The 23,229-nt window shown below is 47.1% G+C and overlaps 1 protein-coding gene across 2 annotated transcripts in view; it reads right to left on the reverse strand.

The window, feature by feature from the left end:
• The window catches only part of NTRK3 (neurotrophic receptor tyrosine kinase 3), a 216,788-nt gene that overhangs the window by 15,930 nt on the left and 177,629 nt on the right, over positions 1-23,229 (reverse strand). Inside the window, exons 16-17 of one of the 2 annotated variants that reach the window (XM_063412344.1) lie at positions 18,533-18,607; positions 1,195-1,353 (exon numbers count right to left, since the gene is read on the reverse strand). In XM_063412344.1, the coding sequence (XP_063268414.1) occupies positions 1,195-1,353; positions 18,533-18,607 (234 nt within the window). The remainder of the gene's footprint in view (positions 1-1,194; positions 1,354-18,532; positions 18,608-23,229) is intronic. The other variant, XM_063412342.1, reaches the window with a different exon arrangement.

Genomic DNA, 23,229 nt, shown 5'->3' on the forward strand with positions numbered 1-23,229 from the left:
TTTATCCCAGGAATGGTAGCAAACCAATACACCCTCAAGATGAAGGGTGGCTGTTTCCAGCCCTACTGCCCTGCAAAGGAAACTGAGGCAGAATGCACGGGCAACGCTGAGCTGTCACACTCCAGTGTGCCCATTGCCCATGTTCAAGCTCCATGGGCTCATTTGTGCGTGTTTGTATTTACCCTCGCAGGGAAATGCAAGAGCAGCTCATTAAATAGCGTGACAAATAACTTCTGTCTCTGTTGATTCCATTGTTTGTGCCTCCAAAATGTTTGCGTGTGCTGCTTTGGGATATGCAGTCAGGCCCCATTGAGCACACGAATGGGCAAGTGTTAGAGCTGTAAAGCAACACCTTGGATTTGCCATCTCTGCAACTCACTTAATTAAGGGATCTGTATCCAGAAAGCAGAAAATGCACATTTTTCATTACAAAAGGTGAAATTTCTGAAATCCATTAGATACACAGTAGGATAAAAATGTTCAAGGTTCCCACACACTGCTATGTCAATGCATCTTTTTCCTCTTCTATAATACCTCCTGCTATTCCAAGCAAAAATCTTCCAGTGCATTTCTGCTGATGTGCCTCAAACCTCAGCAGTGACACCCTGCTAATCCCAGCCTGCCTTCCCTCAACATTTTTACAGTGCAGCCCTGTCCTGGTGGGCTGCAATTTTGCTAGTCAAAGAAATAACAAGGGCAAACAGGCTCCATGGGTTCAACCCTCAGTGAACTGGGGTAAACCATACTGCAGACATCCCAAATGGCAAAACCCCAAGGAAATGTGCCACATCCAATATATCAGGCTTAAAACAATGTCTCACAAACTGGAGCCTGCAGTAAGAGCTTTAGCTACAAAAGGAGAAACCAGGGTAAATTCAAGGCATGACTTAGATCCCAGCAGTAATTTGGGTATCCCCAGTTCTGGCAACACCCCGAGAAGTTTATGAGATGTGACAGATACGTCAGGAACTTAGCAGCGTGGGGCTGAGGATTAGCCAGTACGTGGCTTTGGCAGAGCTCTTTGATTCCTGCAGACCTCAGTTTTCCCAGCTCTTAAACTGAGATAATGACACTTATCCTATGGCTTCACCATGGGAGTGCCAAGGAGGGGACAGATTTCTTTGCAAACAACCTGGAAAGGAGGGACGGCAAAAAATACAGTTTTTCAGCTGAGGTGTGTCATCACTGCTGTACCTCTGTGTTTGAGAGCTGGAACCAGGGCTGCTTCCCATATGTGAAAATCTCCCAGAGGATGACCCCGAAGCTCCAGACGTCGCTCTCTGTTGTGAATTTCCTGTACATGATGCTCTCTGGAGGCATCCAGCGGATAGGCAGCATGGTGTGTCCTCCAACCTGGTGAGAACAAAGGCATGGGGAAATCTGAGTGGTGACAGTCCTGAGGAAGGGGTCATAGAATTAGATCATAGAGTGGAGCTCCTGGCCCTATGCAGGACACCCCAATAATCACACCATGTGCCTGACAGCATTGTCCAAGTGCTCCTTGAGCTCTGCCAGGGTTGGAGCTGTGAGCACTTCCCTGTGGAGCTGCTCCAGTGCCTGAGCACCCCACGTCAAGTCAGCCCTGACACGATGTGCAAAAACTCAGGGCCTCCCTGTGAACTACAGCAACAAGGAGCTGTTCCAAAAAGCTGTTCCAGAAAGCTGCCTCCCCTACCACTCATGGATTCACCCACCAATCCCACCTGGTTAACGAGACGCACACAAAGTGAAATGTATCAAGATAAATCACATCCTCTCCACCCAAAATGGGCTGGTAAGGCAGTCAAATGCAAAATGCCAAGAACATACTCCAGCCCTACAGTCTGGTGTACCTGGACACAGAGCAAGAGTGGTCAGCAAAGCATTTTAGGACCTCAGTACTCCAAGGCACCCACCAGAGATACAGCATGATGGCTGTCCCTCTTCAGAACGGTTTTCTAAAAGCCACGCTCAGGCATCTGTGCATCACCTAATTGCATGAAAGGTTTTACACTCACAAAATTGTGCTACAGACCTTTTCAGAGAGTGCTTTCCATATGTAAACGACTGCAGGACCACACTGCAAAAGGTGGTCTGTAGGTAAAGAACAGGCTCTTGCAGGCAGGGATATGCCCATCACTTAATGGAGGAGGGAAAACCAGCCCCATTGGAGAGTTTGGAACTGGAAGAGCCCACAGGTGTATAGAACTGGGGTATGCCAAGCCAGGGAAAGGCACTTCCTGAGGTGAGAGCCAGCCCTTCTGTAGGGCACATGGATCCAGCAGGTACACAGGAGGCTTGCAGGAGAGATGCAAACAGTTCCAAAGCAGATGGATTTACCTTTGGATTCACTAGAGATTCCTAAACAAGTTTCTCTGAGCAGGACAAGCTTTTTCTGTTCTGTTCTTCTGCACAAGAAGCTCCATCTGTGGGGAAACAGCTAATTGCTAGGACCAACCAGTGCTGGAAGCAGCAGGGCTGCGAGTCTCCAGACTTGTTTCTGCTGAGGGTAAAGTGTCCGAGGCTTAGCAGTGATGAGAAAAGTGCTTTTGTGGAGCTGCTTGGAAGACTGCTTGTCTCATTAAGGACACCAAAAAAGCAGTGCTAATAACTTTGTAGCACTGCAGCTGAATCAAGCAGGCAGAAATCTTTCTGGTCCTACAAAGGATGAGGGGAGAAGGTATCTGCTATCCAGGATTCCAGCATACATGTGCCTATTCCAAGTAATGAGATTGTTGTGCTCATTTCTTTTGCAAACATAAAGCTCTCCTCTGAGATGACAGTTTTTCCACAGGTTTCTTTGACTGATTAAAGCAGAACAAGTGTGGGGAAGGGTCAGTACAGGGACACTGCAGTGCCTGGAAGCAAGAGGGAGGTGTGTTGGAATAGGGTGTGAAAGGGGTAGGATGCCTAGCTGGCTTTCTGCACAGAGGGGCTCAGATTTCTGTGGGGTTTGACAGAATTTAGACTCAGGTTTGCACTGTTGTACTCAAAGGGCTGCAGACCACCCCTTTCCCTTATTCTGAAACAGACCCTCCCTCAAAAAAGAGGGTTTTAAAAAGTCTCAGGAAGATCTTTCTTCCCTGAGTGCAGATGCTTGAAGACAAAAAGCCCATTGCAGCTCCACACCTCCTGTTTAGAGGCAGCTTGGCTGGCGTGTTCTCAGCTTGCTGCTCTGAACTCCCAAGAACGCTCTGCCTAATGGAAATGGAAATATGCTTTTCTTTGTTTGTTCCTTCGAAACCCTGGCTGCAAATTTAGCTCTTCCCTACATTCCCATCTTTTACAAGTTGCTTCCCCTTCTTGCAAAGGGCTCTGAGGAAACATTGTAAGCAGAGCAGGACATACATCAAACTTGCTTGTTGCAAAAGCTGTTTTGTGCTAATGCTTATTTTATTCTCCTTTAAGTAGCACTAACTCTTCAGTTTTCCAGCAATCTCAAAATGATTACTTGTTGAAAACTCTCTGCATTTGCAATATCCTGAATCTTGCAGGATCATTTGGGATTACAGGTAGTACAATGTACTGAGCACAGTTAACTCCCTTTTGAGCAGGTCTTAGAGCAGTTCAGAATGTGTGAAGCAGGCCCCCAGCTTACACAGACAGCATCACAGCAGCACTGCTCGAATGGGAGGGCCCTGATTTACACCACTCCAGGATCTGGCCCTGAAAGCAGAGCAGAGAAACCAGCTCTAATAAGAACCTCGGTTCTAATAAGCTAAAATAAGTCAGGATCTTTGAACTCCTCTAGACACACCCTGGTGAAGACCTGCCAGCAAAATGACATACACAGTCAAGAGCTGTCCCAAGGATGTGACAACACAACCTTGGCTTAGCTCATAGGTTGAAGTTCTGGAACAGTCAAAACAATCCGCCCAGCCATGTGAGACACAGCTTTTACCACAAATTAATGTGGTAATAAATAATAATCAAATTAATTTGGGGAAGAAAATTCAAACAAGCAATGCCCAGAAATTTGTGGATCCCAAAGCATGGCCCAGCTATGCTCAGAAATGAGGAGGTGCTCCATGCAGAGGCATCCTTTGCATCTCAAACAAGGTGCCACATTTCTGAGAGCAAAGATTTAGCCTTGCACTTTCCAGCCATAAGCAGAACAGGCACCAATTAAATTCTACCATAAACCCACTCCAATACCTAACCCAGCACATAAGGCTGACTATTACGCTTTAAAGGATTGCCTTTGACTATCCCTTACTGCTTCCCTTGCAAAATGATTAGGATTAAAATTCCCATTTCACAGATGAGAAAACAGATGCAGGAAGGCAGGGAAAGGCCCTGCTCTGAAGCTGTGCAGTAAGTGAACACCAAGTCCTCCCGGCCTGCAGTCAGCCATACCCTGTTATTTGATGATGTAGTAAAATGATTTAGAGCTGAGCACAGAGGGATTGTGCCAGTGATGCCACAGGAAGCAGAGTGTGTCCAGGGTGACAGAAATCCTTTGCATAACGTGTAGTGATTGTGAGCTGTGTTCTGCCACTGTAGACTGGCACGTGATCCCACAGCTACATACTTGTTTTACAGGACCAGCCATTGCCAGAAGCATAAAAGCAAAATGATGCTATTAAATCAGGCTGAAAAATAGGGTGCTGTTTTCTTCTTTTGCAAAGCCAGCTTACAAGACATATCCTTGGCTTTGGAAAGAATCATTATCATGCCCGTGGGGAGAAGGTGAAAGTTTATTTCAGCCTCTGCTTGCTCAGAGCTGGGTCTAGAAGCTGTCAGAAATAAGTGACCATGCAGGACTGGTGTTTGTTAAGAGCATGTTACTTCTGAGACTTCTCTGAAACATCCATGTCATCTTCCCACACCATCTTCTCCATTTCTCTTGGGAGCTAAGGATGGGAGAGCCCTGCTAACAGGTAGGCTCACCTTCCCCAAGGGTAAAATGTCCTGAAACAGTGGCATTACAACATCTCTCCTGGAGACACTCCATAGCTTGGAAGAGGGCTCTGCTTGCAAGCAAATAAGACAAGTAAATCCTCTTCTGCTCCTCTCTTTAAATCCTATGATGCTGCCAAGCTTGCCCTTTTGCCTTGTTATTTTAATGCTCCACAGACCTGCAGACTGGCCTCTTTATCCCATTGCCATGGCTGTCTAGCTTTGTTTGACATTTTTAGCTAACTTTCTCTCCCTATATCAACTCCCCATGCCCACACTGACACATTATTCCCTCTGCTCTGCTCTTTCTGTTCACAATGCTATCCTGGTAATAAATAGAGCAATCAGTGCACATCCTCTGGGCAGCCAAAGTTTCCTTCCTCTCCATTTCAAGATCACAGCATCACCTACTCAACTCCATCCCTTTCTAGTGGATGCTCCCAAGGGCATAACCTGATCCACAGCCCCTTGTTTCTGATATTCCAGGGCACCTGGCCCCTGCTCTGAGGCCTCATCACACATCCAAGCCCATGGACTTGCAAGATAGCCAGCCACTCCCTCTGAGCAGCTTATTGCTGGATTAGATATGAACCTTGGGGAGCTGGGGGAGGTTCATGAAAGGCCAGCATTAATGGCCATTAGGGAGAGAGATAATTACTTAATGCTAGTACAGGACTTTGAGGATGTAAAGCTATATAAGTGCTATGTACAAGTAGTATTATAAGGCTTGAGGTTTGTCTGCTACCAAGGAAAGCTGGTGTCTGGGGGAAAATTTCTCCTTGTCCCAGCTTTCTGAATGACATCCAGCTGATTAGGAAAGGAAAAGATGACATGTTATCCCCCGGTGAGTCTGACAGTACAGCAGCAGGTAGTGGAGCAGCAGTGTTCAGCACAGACTGTAAAATAAATCCACAGTTTGGGCCACCAGCAGAGATAACCTGGAAATCAAAACTGGAGTAGGGTTGAAAAACCCTCATGCAAATTTGGGACTGGTGGGAATACAGGTACTAGCACTTGAAAGGCAGCTTTTGGTGGGCAGCACTGTTTTCCTCATTCCCAGCTCACATACCAGCACCAGGGCTGCAGCCTAAAGCAGCATTCAGAGGGGAATTACTGAGCCATCTTTTCTACACCCACAGCTGGAAGGCACCTCCGTGGACCTCAGCTCAGAATGGGATTTGGTCTCCATCATACTCTTAGCCTGTGTCTTATTTTTCTTTTTGTGCAGTTTCATTTGCAATGTTGAAATGAAAAAAACAAACCAACCAACCAAACTTAACCCAAAACAAAACAAAAAACCCCAATGCTTTTGTTTTTCCTTGGTCATTTGACATTTGCTTTCCAAGGTCATTTGACACCTTTCCTCCTGCTTCTGGCAGACTTGATGGAGCCTCTGCTCCTTCTCCTGCCTTGGGAAGGTCACAAGCACCACTGTAGGTGTCTTTGTATCGTGCAGCATTATTTGGACTTCCCACTTTTGTGCAGGAAGCAGAGACATTTGAGTTTGCAGAGAATCACACAGCAGTGGTGGAGACTTTGGCACCATTCCTCTCCAGGAAATTCCACTCAACGCTCAACTCACTCAACCTAGTGATAAGACACACATTCTCTGATTGCCATCTCTGTTCCTGCTGCTGTAGGTAGGGGTGACCTGGGATCTTCTTTCATTGCAGACCTGGATGCCACCCCAGGCTGGACCACACCAAATCCTGTTCTTTAGAGCTCAGCACTAGGAGCTAGGTGATCCAGCTCTGAGCCTTGCCCTGGCAGGCAGCTGTAAGTCCCCATTAGGACATGCTGATTCCTGCTGCAGGCAGGATGTGTTGTTAATTCAGCAGCTCTGGACAGCCTTGTGTGAATAAGAGCCACAGGTGGCTCTCAGGGTCATCTGAGAGGATGTAAGGACAAGAAAAAAAAAGCAATGAAAGCAAGAAGGAGGAAAAGCTGCTCTGTTTGGCTAAGTTGAGCTCTTGGAGAACAACAAACAAAACTGCTGCAGATTGTGCCTTGTGAGTCAATGTTTGTCAGTTCAGGTTGGGGCACAAGGAGATGACTTCTCAGGGTGATGCAAACAGCAGCACATGCTCCTGGCTGGGGATCCAGGAGGAGACACTCCTTCCTTGCCTTCAGCCTGGATCCAGCTGCACTGAGAAATTTTTCAGATTCGCCAGTATTTTGCCTCTGTGAGTCCTGACAGATTTCTGGGCACCTTTTACAAAGCAAAGGGATTAACTCTGACATGGCAGACAGAGCTGAGCTTTGCTGCACCTTAGCTGTCCCCACTTCACAGTTTCAACTGTCACCTTAGCAGGCTCTTAAGTACCCAAGTACTTAGATCAGAGGTTGCTGAATTTAACTGCAAATTATGACTGGATATGATTCTCAAGTGCTTTATCTGTAATTTCCTTTCAGCTTATCCAAGAAGAAAGGTTCTAGCTATATCTGAGACTACACCATTGCCAGAATTACCCTGGCCTCCAAAAATCCCCAAGGTTTTCTCCTGATGGAAAGGCACCGTGAGTTATGGCTGCACCAGCCCATGGGTTGAGCCTCTTCTAAGTGATTCAAAAGCCATCACAGCCCTGTCCTTGCCTTCACCTCTCCTGCCTTTGCAGTCACTGCTGTCCTAGCCAGTGCTGAATGTGAGATTAAACAGTCAGCAAACAACAAAAAGCCTCCATCAAACTTTTCAGCTTACTTGACCGTGTCCTCACCATGCTCCACTCTCTGGGAAGAGCAGACGTGATCCTCTCACAATTCTCACTGGCTACACCAACCATTGCAGGCTCTGGCAGTGCCACAGCAAAAGGCTGGCTGCCTGCCCCCCTACATGCCAGCAACCAAAGACATCTCACAACAGTTTTTCTAGGGATTTTTGAGATTTACAGAACGCACAGAGCAACCTGGAGCTGTTTCTCCCACTTGTGTGGAGCTGTGCTGGGTGTCTCAGTCTGCCCAGGGAAAGGGACGTGCTCGCTGCCTGCTGCTAGAGGAGACAAGATTGGATTTACCCAGAGAGAACACGGGAAAAGGAACCAAATGTCCCTGCCATGAGGTGATGTAAGGAGCCAGATGGACTTGTTCAGGAGCAGGAAACACTGACCAGGCAGGGTTAATGTGAAACCGAGAAAGGGGTGAGAGCTTCCTGCTGTCAGTAGGACTGTTTGGCAAGGGACTGTTTGTTCCCCCTAGATGCACATACTGTGTTTAAACATGAGTCTAAAAATAAAACCTGCCATTGACATTGTTTTTCCTTACTTCATTTAACAATCTAGTTGCTTTATGACCTGTAATTCTGAATCACGTTGAATCAAGCGGTGTAATTTGCAAGCAGGGCCAGCGGCCTTTCCCCCCCTACCCCTCATCTCTGCTCCGCTGAGTGTGTTTTAATCCCACGGTTTTCAGCATTCCTAATGAGCCATTAACAAGCTGCCAATTACTTATGCAAATGAGGGAGGGCAGGCATGGAGGGGTGGCTGTAGCTAGAGGTAAATTCTGCTACTTCAAATCGGCCTGAGATAAATCACTGCTGCTCTAAGAGGTGCCTGTGCCCAAGAGTCCTCTCAGCCATATTATCTACTGTCTAAAAATGCCAGCGGTAATGCAGAGGATGGTTAAGACAAGGGAAACAGAGGAGAAATTGCACATATATTTTTAATCATGTTTGCCAACAATCTGCTTGGTGTGCACCTTACTACAACTCACTCTTCACCTTTTCTTCCCAAAACTCAACGCAGCTGCACTCACTGCTTGCAAACAGCTGCACAATCAGCCTGCAGAGGAATGGCCAGTTCCACATTCATCTGAGTAAAAGCTCCAGAAGCCATGATCTCCAACACCAGGACACAAACTGTGACAAACCCCACCCATGCCTTATTCACCTGGGGGGTTGTGGGAGCAGAGGGACTGCAGTTTGTAAAACATATAGTAAAGAGGTCAGTGAAGACACCACCAGCTCCTACCAGGTCCTCAATCCTTGTCCTAAAGGGGTTAACCCTTGTCTGGTTTCTGCCAGATCCTTCCCAGGTGGAGGAGAGGTGCCCAACCTGATTCCCTGGGCCACCTACTGAGATTTTCTTGTGGCCCAGAATGACTCAGCCCCACACCAGAAACTCAGAGGGCAAACTGGTAGTGCTGGGGAGGGATTCTCTGGTCAGCTTCTCAGGAGACCTGAAGCTCCCTGCTCAGCTATGGGTGGGCACTGGGCAGCTGTGGATCTGAAATCCTCTGCATCACAGGCACAACATGATGAGCACACAGCCAGTCAAAAGCTACCTTTCTCGTGGTCACTGCCCAGATAACAGCAGAGGCTGGGAATGCCACTGGATCTATTCAAATACAGCCTCAGACAGTTTGTCAGGCACCTCACAGATTTAGCAGTTGTCTCCACAAGGCTGGAGACCCTTCCATCAAAACACACTCTGTTAGGACAGGCCTGCTCAGAGATACGTAATACCCATGAGACAATGAAGCTCTCTGCTGGTTCCAGCTTTAGAGGGGATCTGGAGTCTGCTTGTGCCAGAGAAACTGTCCATGAATGATCTGCATTATCATTTTTCTGATCATGGTACAAAAAGTGTTTAATAGCTCGAAAGCTAATCAGATACAAGTTAAACTAAACCATCATGATGCAAGAAATACGTCCACCAGGACTCTGTTCTTTTGGCAATGCAGAGAATGAAAATCAACTCAGTTTCTGGCTTTGGGAAGGAGGAAAAATATTTGCCCAATAAATCTTAACCTGGTGGTATAAAAGCCAAGTCTGAAAATGGCCTGAGAAATGTAGCTTAGGAAATAGCAGCAATAAAGAACCTGCATGTGTGATCACTCCATGCTGAAATGCTTTCAGATGGGTATCTCATCATCTCCCTTTCCATCATGACTCTCTGTCCTGCCAGTGCCTCCCCTCTGGGTTACCAACAACACTCATCTCTTTGTCTGCAGCCAAAGCCACTCCTGACTGAGGACTACACAAGATGTAGATAAGGCTCCATTACTTCTGGATACTGGATAATCAGTTAAACTGCCTTAGCATTAATCATGATAATATTCAAAATTCATTAGGCTAGATTGTTTGGAAATCCATTTCTTGTTAATGTCAGATTCGCTGAGCATCGGCCTGGCAGCATACAGACAGAAAACTGATACAAGCCAGGGCATGCCACCTCTCTATGGAAGCATTTCCTTTTTTTCATGTGTAGCTAGACTGTGATGTGGCAGCTCCTGCCTGGTTTGTGTTTTGTGAATCTTGTCAAGAGCAGTAGAACACCACGAGCACACCATGCTGCCACTTTGTTGATCAAGGGACAGCTACAAAAATATATAGTTGCATATATGTTATACAGTTAATAATATATACAACATATACCCTGGAGTTTTTAAGGGGGAAGGCTAGACACTCAGATCTGCACCCAAAAATCTTAATGATTTTGAGTCTAAAACCTGGACAAGCAATCCAGAAACTTCTATGTACAAGCATGGTATGGAGGTACAAAAATAGAAAGTGTTTTTTAAATTAAAAATTGTTCCTCACTCTCCTGAAAACTTGCAGCACTTTAGATAAAGCATGGGGCCATACTGCTTTGCCAAGATGAAAAATCTTTCAGGAATAAAATAGCTGGATCATTTCTTGTAGACAGTTTCGTGTACCAGTTGAGGATTCCTCCAAACAGTGCACTTCCTAATGAACTATTTGTCCCTTTTAAGTGTTTTGGGTATTGTTGCTTTCCTTCAGGTGTGGGTTCTCACCCTCTAGTTGAACAGTGGTTTCTCAGCAGGGAAACATCACAGAAATACAGACCAACATCAGAAGGTACCTAGGCTTTCTCTCCTAATGAAGGCAGTGCAGGCACAGATGGCATCTCAGATAAACACGCTGAAAGCCGTGTTAGAATAAAGAGCTCATCATCGGAGGCTGCAGTGTCACACCTACTAATGATGTGATTAAACTCATCTGTGCCAGTGGGAAAGCTCTGCCAGCTCTGGCACTGCTGAATGAAACACTGCATTTCATGGCAGGGCAAACCCCAGCCTGCACCCCCACCCTGCATCAGTCAGAACTGTAGAGACACACTGGGGATGGTGATGTTCATGGCTAAACTTCCTGAGACCCAAACCAGGGGGAGCTGCCATGGACATCTCCTTTCTGTGCCTGCCTCAAGTATCCCTGTCCAAGGCTAGTGTGGGAAGCACGGGAGAGGCTGCAGATGGTGACAAGAGCCCAAAAGGAACAGTGACAGATCTGTCTGAGCCCCGCTGTCATGGGAGAGCAGCAGTGGCACCAGGAAGGGGAAGAAATAAAACCAGCAATAGCCAAAATAGTGACATGTGCAGATGGTGAGGCTGGGGTTGGGCTGCAGGATTCTGCTGGAAAACAAGGTAAATTTTAAAAATTTAAAGGAATTAAGCTTTGCATTCTCTTCTCTGTTTTTCCACCTAAGACCTTCTGTGCATTGAAGTTCCCTCCATTCTCTATCAAGTTGTCCTTGAGCAGGACAGAGCTGCTGCAGTCCTATGCATTTCAACCACTGTGTTAAAATTCTTCCTCCCTACTTTATTTAGCCAGGAGCATAAATAAATAAGCAAACCCACAAACACAGGAACTTGGTTCCCAGATGCCATTAGAGCCCTCAAGCACTAAGTGGCCATCACAGATTTCACCAGTTGCCTTCTGCTCCCCTTCCTGCAGCCAGCCAGACCCTCCACCCCAACCAGCCCCACTGGGGCCACTGCACAAACCCAGCACCCGGCAGGACACATCTGACTGGCTTTGCCCTAACACAGGGCTGCTCCAAGGCAGTCAGCTCTCCAAACAGGCCGATTTTCCTAGAAGAGACTCTAGCCACCAGCTCTCCATTAGGGTTAGCCACAAGCGGAAGGACGGAAGGAGAAAGTGAGTCTGAAAAACCGCTAATGCTCTGCAGTGTCAGAAAGGATGAATGACCCCTGCAGACATATGCTGAGCAGACAGGACAGTCCTCAATTATGTCACTGCTGGAGCATTTACTTCAAGGATAAACGTGATTACAGGTGCTGGGCTTAAATCCATGGCTGCTTTTGCTCCCCTGGATAAGCCACTCCAGACCACGAGTGTTAGGGGTGTGCACACAATGACACAGGCGTCTGCCTGGGAAAACACTTCACAGGGGGAGAGTAGAGCTGAAAAAAAACCCCATTAAATTCCATTCTTCTCCCTTTCCTTTGTGAGAGCGGGTCCTAAAGGATTTGCTAAGGTATTGATGGGTGCCAGTCCATATATCCCAGCGAACAACGCAGAGCCTCCCTCAGGAAATCACAGATGAATCTTGCCTACACGATGGAAATTTCCTGCTTGCCACACTGATTTTCCCCACTTTCATCCTCACCACATTATACTGTGCTAACTTCTATATACTTCTCTCAACATTTTCTAACCTTCAAACTCACAACTTTGTAAATATTTGCAATCAGGTAGCACATCTCCCTACTCTGGTCATTCTTTAGACAAATTATTTACATACAGCCCTTTCTGTCCTCATTAATCAATAGTTTCACACTGTCTTTTTTTCTGCCTCACCTCTTCAGAAGCTGTTGACCTTATGGATGTTCTTTGTGGGGCTGAATTGAGGACATGTGAATATGTAATAAAAGAGTATTTAAACTAATGGTTGCTGTAGAAATACACACTTTGTTCTTTAACTTGGGTTCTTTACATGGAGGGTTCAGAACAGCATTTGTTTCACTGGCTCACTGAAAGCCAAAAATTCTAGGGAGCTGCCACTGAAAAGAGACTGTGCTGGGCTTGAAGAGGGCATGGTATATAAAGACAAAATGCAACGTGGCCTGGGGCGGGCACATTCTCACTTTACAGCACTACTTGCTGTATATTGATCAGAATGGGCTTGGTGCTTTATTAGCCACTCAAGAGACGCAATGAGCTGCCCCTGGAATTTGTGCTTGATAATCAAAGGCATTTGTCATTCTTCCAAATGTTCTGTGAGTAGGTGTTTGATTTGGGTGCACATGAGAAATGGAAGAGAGAAATCTATTGTCCTGATCCACTGCAGCATCCTGCATGGCTCCATGGACACCATCCCAGGGGATGGTCAGGGACATGGACAGGGTCTTTGGCTCACCAGAGTCCTTCACCACTGGCAAAGCTGTCCCTGGTGACACCTGAAGAGCAAAAGCCTTTTGCCTTTCAGCTGCCTGGCACACAGAGCTCCCTCACAGCCCTCCTTTCTGTTTTGGCTTTCCTGCATTTTCTAGACAAACTGCTCTGGGGTTTTTTTGCTCCTTTTCTTACTCAGGTACAGGTGGCCTTGCTACCCTCTCATTGCACCTCCCCCAGCCTGAATTTTAAACTGTTTAACAGCTTTAAATGCACCTAATGAGGCTTCAGCCTGCACTTTGCTGCCATCCCTCTGCTTCTCTGGCACCAGGAAGAAGACAGGTTTGGAAGCCTATCACAGACTTCCCTGCGTTGGAGGTCTAATTACACAGTAACTGGTGACCTTGTAAGAACAGGGTAATCTGCTGTGTAATACCAAGGTAAATGATCCCAGTGCTCCTGTCTTTTCCATTGCAGCCTTCCACAGAGATAGAAATACAGCCAGTTAAATGGTAATTAATGTTTGAACCACCTGACACTGAGGTGAGGAATACCCAGCAGAAGCCCCCTGGCTCTGTGCAGGACAAGGGACTCAGGAGTCACTGCTCTGGGAGTGCCCAGTGTCACCTGGCCAATGCAGGGACTCTCTGGTCACCTGGCCTCTCTGGGAGCCACCTGCCAGGGACACTGGGACTGGGCTGCTTCCTTAGAGCTGGGTGCAGCTGTCCCCTGCCTGTTAGGCAGCAGTTATGTGGAGAGACAAATCCAGAGTCATCTTCAGGAGGAAGGGCCACGAGGGGCATGTGGGTGCCCGAGGGGAACAGGCAGCTGTGCTGCCAGTGGAAGCAGGAGGGAGCCAGAGGTTCTGTGCAGCTCAGCCGTGCTGGGGAGGAGCTGCCTGCAGCCCTTCCTTACCCTCACTGCAAGGGGGGTGGGTGGGAACAGCACCAGCACTTTCCTCTGAAACCATCCCAGCCAGGCACAGACCCAGGCACTCACCCTGCAAAACTCCAGGAAAATCAGCCAAGAGATCCATTCTCTCCCTCTTGACTGTGAGATGCATTTCATTCCCTTCCATGCTAACAGCCTGCTGCCCTGGGGCTGGGGGCTGCCTGTCTGACCCCTGCTCTCTTCATGGCAACAAAATATATTTGCATTCATTTCAGACCCACTGACATCATTCCCTCTGAAGACCTGCAGTTTTTTATGGTAAGCACAGTAATGATTTTCAGATTATAGACTAATAAAATATTTTAATTCATTCGGCACATTAAGGTGGGCACTATATGATTATTATGACATTTAAATAGTGCTTCAAAAAAAAAAAAAAGAAAAGGAGGGTGAGAGGGTCTGCTTGCATTTATTTTCCAAGCATGAGCATACTGAAATAGAAACTTAAAATCCCACACGTGGGTACCAAGATCAGCTCTGATACCTCCCCTCCATGCCTGTTTCACTTGAATACCTGCCAAGTTAAATAAGCAAACATGGGATTGCAGTGTCCTAGTTCCAAACCTGTTTTTGGCAAAGGAGCCCTCCTCCTTAGTCACTCTGGCCATGCTGTGCAGCGGTGGCCTGAGCTGAGCACCACCTCCATGTGCCATTGGGTCATCACACCTGAGGGGTAACACTGAGCTGGTACACTTGAGCCTGTACTCACCAGTTTCTCCCCTCTGTCCACTCATTGTGTATTTAGATGAACTCACTGGACAAATCATGGCTTTAGAGCATCCCATTATTTTCATGGCATGCAACATCCTCTGCAGACTGCTGCATCAGCCATCTTCCCCTGCCTGGGTAGCACTGGCATGGTTTGGAGCCAATCAGACTTCACTGGATAACACAGGGGCATTTTGGAGGGGGAAAGTTGCCCTTGAAGCCCCATGGGTTGGTATGGCTGATAGCTCTGGAGTTCCTGTCCTAATCTGCAAAACAAGACTATGAAAGTCTACCCTTGGAAGTGTTCAAGACCAGGCTAGATGAGGTTTTAAGCAACCTGGTCCAGTGGAAGGTGTCCCTGCCCATGGCAGGGGAGGGGGACTAGATGTCTGTAGTGTCCCTTTCAATCCAAACAATTCCATGATTCTGTGAACTCACTGACTTCTCAAAAATGCTGCACAGGTAATGCCTTGTACAGTGAAGCTATAAATGGCAGGGAAAAGCCTGTCAGCAAAAGGAGAAAACTAGCCAAATGTTTAGCTCAGCATTAGTTACACCTGGCAGGAGAGACAGAGGGTTACACGATGAACATGATGGCAAAGAATTGCAAAAAGGTTCCTTTATTCTGTGAGTACTTTTGCCTTGTTCCTCACCCGGACCACTCAGGCTTAGCAGCAGGTGATTATGTGAAGTCTGTTCTACAAGGCAGGGGCAAGAGTGAGCTCCGGCCTCCCCACTATCATCACCTGACCTTGCACATTCTCGTTTGCAACCTCAGCATTTTTTTGTGGTGAGGATTTCTGGGTGGTTATTTTAATAAAACTGTGTTAAATTTCTTGCTTCTGTGCCAGGTACCTGTTGTTTAACAAATGGGCCATGACTAAGCATAGACTGGAAATCAGGGGCAGCTACAATTTAAAGCAACGAGATTCTGTCTTTTTCCCCTTAGGAGCATGTTTGATAGTGGAGCTTGATTATGAGAAGGATAAATCTGACGTGATTGATGCAACAGGGGATTGGATTTGATGATCCAGGGAATCCCTTCCAGATCTCTTTACTCCTAATGAAGTAATTTTTCAAAGGAGTTTTTAAGGGTGTGGTGGGGATGCAGTGCTCTGCTGATGGCAAACAGCAGTGAAGTCTGGAGGTACCTGGTGCTGGTTGGTGGGTCTCCACCCCAGATTTAACCAATTCTCATCAACAAGAAGGTGCAGCACTTTTCTTTCCTGGTTCTACCAATCTCGAGAAAACCAAGCAGAGGTGGGTGCAAGGATCCCACCTGCTTCCTTCTTTCCATTTTCCAGTCACTGAGGACTCCCAAAATTCACTCCCTACCTCAAATGTCTCAGCTCACAGACTCTCAGTATATTCCTAAGGTACTTACCTGTTTCCCAACACTGTAATGACTGTCTCCCTTGCAATCTTACTTTCATGTGAATCTCCTTGAGCACGAACAGGGATCACCCTTTAACAAAGGCAAACTGAGGCACAGGAGCACTAATGGAATTTCCTACGTTGGCAGAGGGCATCAGTAGCAGGGAAAGGACCTGCAGCACAGTCCAGGTCTGGGATCTCACTGCTGGACTCTTCCCTCTGCACCTGGCTCTGCTCTCTTTCAAAACAGGCACGGCAGAGCACAAAGCAGTTTTCAGACCAAGCATTCACTGATCTGAGATTTCCATCCTTTGTCAAGCCCTGGGGGCTGAGCCTGGGGTTTTTGAAGGTACAGGACAAGGTTTTTTCAGAAGTGATGCCCAGGGAAAGTGATAATGTTCTTTTTTCCCCCTGAGTAGTTTTAATTCTTTAATTCCTACTTTCTAATAAGATAAAATGCTGTGATTTCTACGGGATCAAATGGTGCAGGATAAGCTAAAGGAGTTTATTAATTAACAGGCTTTTAGAGCTGGGAAAAAATAATAAAAAAAAGCAACAGGGTGGTAGATAATAGCTATGAATACTGCCCCAGCATCACCTGCCATGACACTGTAGCCAAGGGGAGGCTGTCATGTTAGTGCTGGGCATGGCATTCTGATAGCAAATAAAAATGATAAATGAGAGGGTAAGGCTTTCTCTCTCCAAAATGTGGTTATTCACAGATGTGCTACATTTCTCCAGGGCCTGATCCTGCAAGTAACACCAGGTGTAGCACTTCTGTGCTCCTCTGGCTTCCCCAGGGATTGCTTGGAGCACCCAGTGCTAGGCCCAGTGGCAAGTGTTTGCAAGATCAGATTCACAGTGTACCAAGCATTTTGAATGAAAAGAGCTATAAAGAAGTCACATATTATTATGTCACATTGCAAAGGTCAGCCCCAGTATCTGTTCTGTCATAAGGACATGATTCAAAGGCAACAAAATAGTGTCAGGGCACAGGGGAAAATAATTTTTTTAAAACTGCCTTCAGGGCCAAGGATACAAAATTACATCAGTGCTTAGAACTAAATTCCCATCCACACCCCACAATTCAATTTTGGCTCAGAAAGGCATAAGTGTAACAAAATCACCTTTCAGTGGCAAATCTTATCTGCTGACATATCCCCTGCAAAATCAGCAGTATCTAAACTCACACTCCCATTTGGTTCTGGCAACAGTCAGGAATTGCCAGAGCCTTGCTCTGTCACAGACCCCAGGAAGGATTTGCAAGATGCACTCAGCTGCTGTAGGCATTGTCCAGAGCAGGAGGGGTGACCTGACACTCAGTGTGGGACAGGTCATCCTGCCTTGCCTGGCCAGGAGCAAACAGCTCCCTCACAGTGCCACAGGGAGCTTGGGGTAACTGGAGCCAGGTGATTTACCCCAGCCATGCCTAATTTGCAAATATTTATGCCCATCTCTGGGACTACTGGCACAGGGAAGCTGTTGGGAAATAAAGTGTGGAAGCTGTCACTTTCCTGCCTTAAACTATGAGGGGTCATAACTGCTCTGTGCAGTGTCTTAGGGTGGATTAGCTCCATACACTTCCAAAACGGACTCAAGCAAAGACTCCCTAACATTCTAGATCAACAGAGCATTTCCTTGTGTGCCAGCAGAAAAATCCCACAGGACAGACAAGTTTGCTGCTCCCTCAGGCTCCTGCAGCTCAGTCTCTTAAGCCCTGCAGCTTCCTGGAGGAGGCTTGTGACAGCTGGGGACACTGAGCTGAGGGTCCTGCAGCGAGCACCACGGGATGCTGGCTCTGCTCTGTGGGAACAGAGGGGCACCAACCCCCAGTGGGTTCACACAGCTCGCATCAGCCACACCCTGGGCAGAACAAAACTGCTGTGCTCTGTCAGAGTTTCAAACTCACAGCAACCCCTCACTGCCTCTCCTCTGGCCAAGGGATGGGAGCAGCAGTGGGAAGTGTTGGGTGACATCCACTCAATCACAGCTGCAGACACCCGGTCAGACACCCAGAGTGTGTCCAGACCAGCACACAAACAGTGTCAGGGCTGGCATGTGACAATCCAACCACTCAGATGCTCTGGCCCACGCCAATTTGACTGTCCAAGCAGCTCTTGAGGGAATAACACAGGTCAGGGACAGTCCCAGTGAATAGTGCAAATGCCACCCTGCTTGGAGGCATGGGGTAGTTTGGCTGCACAGAGACAAACCATGCTGTACGTGCTGCCATCAGAGGCCAAGGACAGCCCACACTGTCCACTAGTGCAGACACAGCCTGGACACCCACAGAAGAAGGTGGCACTGAGGACTTCTGCATTCACCCCTCATTATCTCACCATCCAGAGTAGCCCCAGGGTGGCTGTAGTAGAAACATGTGCAGTTCCCATCACAGACAAGAAAGAACCCCTTCACTGCCAAACACACGAGACCCGACCTACTCCCAAAGCCACTCAACCCCAGGAGTCATTTCATGCCCAAGCAGCACCAGTCCCCCTCTTCCAGCTGCCCCAGGGGTCGGGATGCACTCACTGTTGCAGCTGCCGACGGTGCCAGTCTGTGTCGCTGCCACGCTGCGCTGAGCTGGCCCTTCGGACGCGGCCCTTCCTGACAGTGAGCGGGTGGGAACAAGGGAAGGAGACAAACAAAAGAGAAGGGAAGGGTGAGAGAGGGAGGGAGGGATGGGGGGGATGAAGCAAGGGGACAAGAAGGGAGAGGGGGTGCCTTTAACTGAACCAAAAGTCTTTTGCTGGCCGCGATATCCCAACACTACACAGCCTTTGCTGAGAGGGCGTGGTGCAGGTGAGACCCTCTGGCCCCTGTGGCCACCAGTGCAGAGAGAGGGGGAGCTGGGCAAGGGCCAAGGGGGACTCAGCCTCCTGAAACTTTTCCTTGGACTGTGAGGCCACAGAAAATGGTCACACAGAATGTCATCCCTTGAGGGACCCAGAATTCTTCTCCAGACAAGAGAGATTTTAAGATTCTTGAGCATTTCCTCTGTATGCGGTACTTCAGCATCTTGCTTCTTGCCCATTGCCAGCCCTCCTCTGCCAGCAGAATAAGGCCCAGGCCTGATGTCTTCACTGAACAAGCTCAGGCCAGCCAGAGTTAAGGGTATTGTTGGCCAAATGTCCCAGTGAAGCACCTCACACATCACCCTACACTGGCCCAAAAGTCTTTGTCCCATCAGTACTGTCGCAGGCTGGGGAAGAAAATACCTGATCCCACAGCTTCAAATCACCCACAAACCTGCCAGCACTCAAAGTTTAGAAAGGGACAGGGGAACCAAAATTCTGGGGCAGGAAATACAGCACTACATTTTCCTCTGCATCAAAGTAGGAAAGATTTGGGGAATGGGAGAGAGGAAAAGGAGTAACGATTTCAGTGAGCACATGAAGAGTGAATGACAGGCATAAAGCCTGCTGAATTTCCAATGAGATGTTTGTGTTCCCACTGGGACAAAATCCCAAGATGGAAAGGCAGTTGGCAAACACAGTGGTTTGGGGATACACTTCTGGTTGTGCTACTGAGGAACTCAGGCTGAGAGCTGCTTGGGGGATACCCAAAATATGGCCTCAGGGTGTGTCCATTTGGTCATTGCCCTGGGCACCTGCCCACCCTGCACCAGCAGTGGAAACTGAGCTGCTGAATGTAGCTTGCAGTTCATTCTGCTTGGGGAATTGCCCATTGGATGACTAACTCACCTCCCTTCCCAAAAAGCTGAGATAGGAATTGTGGGGGGAAAGGCTTAGAAAATAGTTTCATGCTGTTTGTTTAAATTGCCTCTGTGTTACAGTTGGGGGAAAACAAAAGAGAAGTCTATGCATAAAACTGCATCCTACAGCCAGCTGTGGCAGAGGCATGGACATTGGAAAGAAGCAGAGCAAATGAAGTCATCCAGCAGTGGGGAAAAAACATCAATATAACATAGTGCAGAACAAAGCAAATTCTACCTCAAACACAGAACTGAAAGGGAAACATCTCCCTCTGTCAGATCTATTACCATGCATTTATTCCAATAACAAATAACTAACCTGGAGAGTAACCCAAACCTGATTTATTTCTCCATCTGAGTAAATATGTAGAGGCAGCCGAATTTGAGTGTAAAAACCACTGATCTCATATGGTTTTTTATATACATTGAAAAAAATAAGAGTGAAGTTTCTGTCTTGCTGCCAGGGGATGCTGGCAAAGCATTTGAGCAATAGATATTGTATCTTGTCACTAATGACTGCAGGGAACTAAAAGGGATTTGGATTTTTTAATGCTTCACATTAATTGATAATTTGGTCTCAGAATCCACAGTGGAACAGAGGATTTGCTATATTGGATCTGTCTAGTGGCCCATAAAATCTGGCGTCTTTCCTCAGTGATGCTTAGAAAAATTATCATCCAACATCTTTGCTTATAAGGTTTTTGGCCGTCCCTGTAAGGACCATACATGAGAAAGGGGCAGAAGGTCCCTCTGGCCTACACAGCAAACATCTCTAAAACCCTGAAATGTGGGTTTGGCAGAGCTCTCTCTATATTTGTTTTTTATATTTTTTGTTTGTTTTTTTTTTTTTAAAGCAAGAAAGAAGCTCTTTAACTACAGCCATTCTCAACAGATGCACTGCTGCTTTAACTCTTGGTCTCCACAGTCCAAACAGAGAGGAGGTGAAATTGTGTTTTCAGGAGGCAGACAGGAGCATGGCTGAGGCCAGAGTGGGGAGATGCCTTCTGCTGAGCAGAACACTATTGATTAGGCAGTATAAAGATTTCCCTCACTAATTCCTTTGGCAATCTTATCATGTGTCGCCCACATAATTGGATGGGGAAGAGAGAGGTGGAATCACTTAAGCGTTCAAAGCTCAACACGCACTGAGAAAAGATTCCCATTCCGTGTGTGTGTGCAATTTTGTGCATCGCTGCCCCTTGATTGTGCATTGAACAGGCTCTCTTTGACAGCAGAGCCCTAAACAGCCTGGGTATTGAAGCTGCTTGCAAATAGGGGCTCTCTCCACCCAGCTGGGGGGAGAAGGGGCTCGCTGGGACTGTGAGAGAGACAGGACTATGAAACTGGGGGGGATCAGGAAGGGAAAGCCTGCAGAAACCCTGACCATGCAGGAATCAGCAGGAAAAAAGAAAAGTAGTGGTTTCCTTCCATGCAAGCATGCAAGCATCTTAATTAGGGATGTTGATGAAGATACTTGCATTTTAATTTTTTAGGGAGGCCTTCAGTTTGTCATGAAGCAAAGCATAATTTATCCATGATCTCACTAAACTGGCTCTCTGCCTCCAGTTTCTTTGTTGATCACACTGAGGTTTGGAGGTGCTCCCCACCTTTCCTGATCAATGTGTCACCACAATAGAAATCTTCTGGCTGCACCCGTGGTAAAGGAGAGCTGAGATCATGGTTCTGTAGGTGGGAAGGCAGGAGGAGGCCAGTGACCAGTGAGGAAATGGGTTTAACAACCTAGACACGATGAGAGGGGAGGGTTTTACATTTGCACATTCCAGTCTCGCTGGACTGTAAGTGGCAGTGCTCCTCCCAAAGCATGAACAGTTCATGACCCACACTCCTGCTCCACCTGTGCTGGAATAATGAAGCTGGAATAATATGCTGGTGGCATAAGTTTCTCTACCTTCTCCTGCTCTAGCTGCACTTTAAATCAGTTTAAAATTAAATGCAGTTTAAATTTTTACCCACCTTGGTAAAACCCAGAACTATCAGTGCCTCTGACCTACTGTGTACAAAATCCTTCCTTGTTTCTGGTGACACCACAGTGAAGCACATTTTGGATGGATCTCCACCATAAGAGATCCATCTCTAAGAGAGTCTATCTTGCTCAAAATGAGGCATGGAGCTCTTTTCCCTGTCTGTCACAGCTTTCAGGCTGATGGGATGTTCCAAGTGGGGACAGCAGGAGGAAGCGAGCACACTGCATGCAGGCAGCCTCTAGCAGGTGTTGGGAACCACACTTGGACAAAACAAGTTAAAACAGGGGAAAGAAAAACAGTTTCACAGTTAGGGGGAGGGGTAAAACTACTCAAGTATGGGTGGGGGTCACAAGTAGCTTCTCTTGCCTCTCTAGATCTGTTGACTGCAGCCAGGGAATGCTGAATATAGAAGATAGCCCTGCCCTCCATAGAAAAGTTTTATGCAAAGGGAATTGCTTTGATGGAAAGGGTTCCTGAACTTCCCTGAAGGAAATTTGCTATTTCAAGTTTTTACAGCAGAGGTGGCAGGCTTGGGTAGTTTGGATGCACAGAGAAACAACCCCAGCTTTCTGAACTGACTCTAACTTCTGAGGATGATGCCACTACCCCAGTGATTGCTCCAGCATTGGACTGGTTACTCCCAGGACTCTCCCCAGATCCCAGGAAAGCAGAGATCAGCCTGGACAGCTTTTAAGAGCAGCTGAAGTCCAGTCAGCATGGCCAAGGACTGGAAGAATCATCTCTGTTGAATCCAGACTTGTCATATACATCCTCTGGTGTTTAAGGCCGGGAAATACTGAAAAACAAACAATTCCTCCCTGTTTGGCTACATCTTTGGCCTCTGCAAATGGAAGGTTAAAAACCATCAGGAAGCTAAAATGAAAGGCTTTGAACTCCCAGCCCTCTGGATCTCAGCCTGATGTTTGGGAGAAATTAAAAGCCTCATTTCAAATGCCTGGGAATAGGGCTGAGCTCTGATTGAAAGATCCTAAGTTTGATAAGCTCTCAGTAGGTATGTGAGGGTTTGGGGGAACACAGGGATTCAGCTGGAGGTCAGTGTTTAGGTGACTTTTGAGACTGCATTAAACAAAAATTCTGAGCCAAATGACTTGCAATGACAGCAGCAACATACCCCGAGCAGGAGAAGAGGTGAGCGTGGAGGTCAAGTACCAGAACAGGGAGTTTTTATTTCCCAAAAACAAACCGCTCTTTTGTGCCTGTGCTTCAAAGAAGATGTCACCAGATTGTGAGAGCTCTTCACCTGCCACATCCCTCTCATTACTGGAATGAAATAAATGGCAACAGCATGAAAACAGCAACTCAAGCAGGAGAACAACAGGTAGACATTGAGAAAAAAGGGGAGGGAGTAAACAGGGTGCAGATGCAGGTCCTGACAGGGTGGAGAATTAGGGCAATTACCGTTTCTGAGGAAATGCCAGGAATACAGCACAACCTAATTTCCCCAATTAATTCTTATGCACTTGAGCTGCTTTGTGTGAAGGGCTCTTAAGGTTTCAAACAGGAGAAAA

Source organism: Prinia subflava, chromosome 15 (genome assembly GCF_021018805.1).
Source record: "Prinia subflava isolate CZ2003 ecotype Zambia chromosome 15, Cam_Psub_1.2, whole genome shotgun sequence".
NCBI classification, from domain to species: domain Eukaryota; kingdom Metazoa; phylum Chordata; class Aves; order Passeriformes; family Cisticolidae; genus Prinia; species Prinia subflava.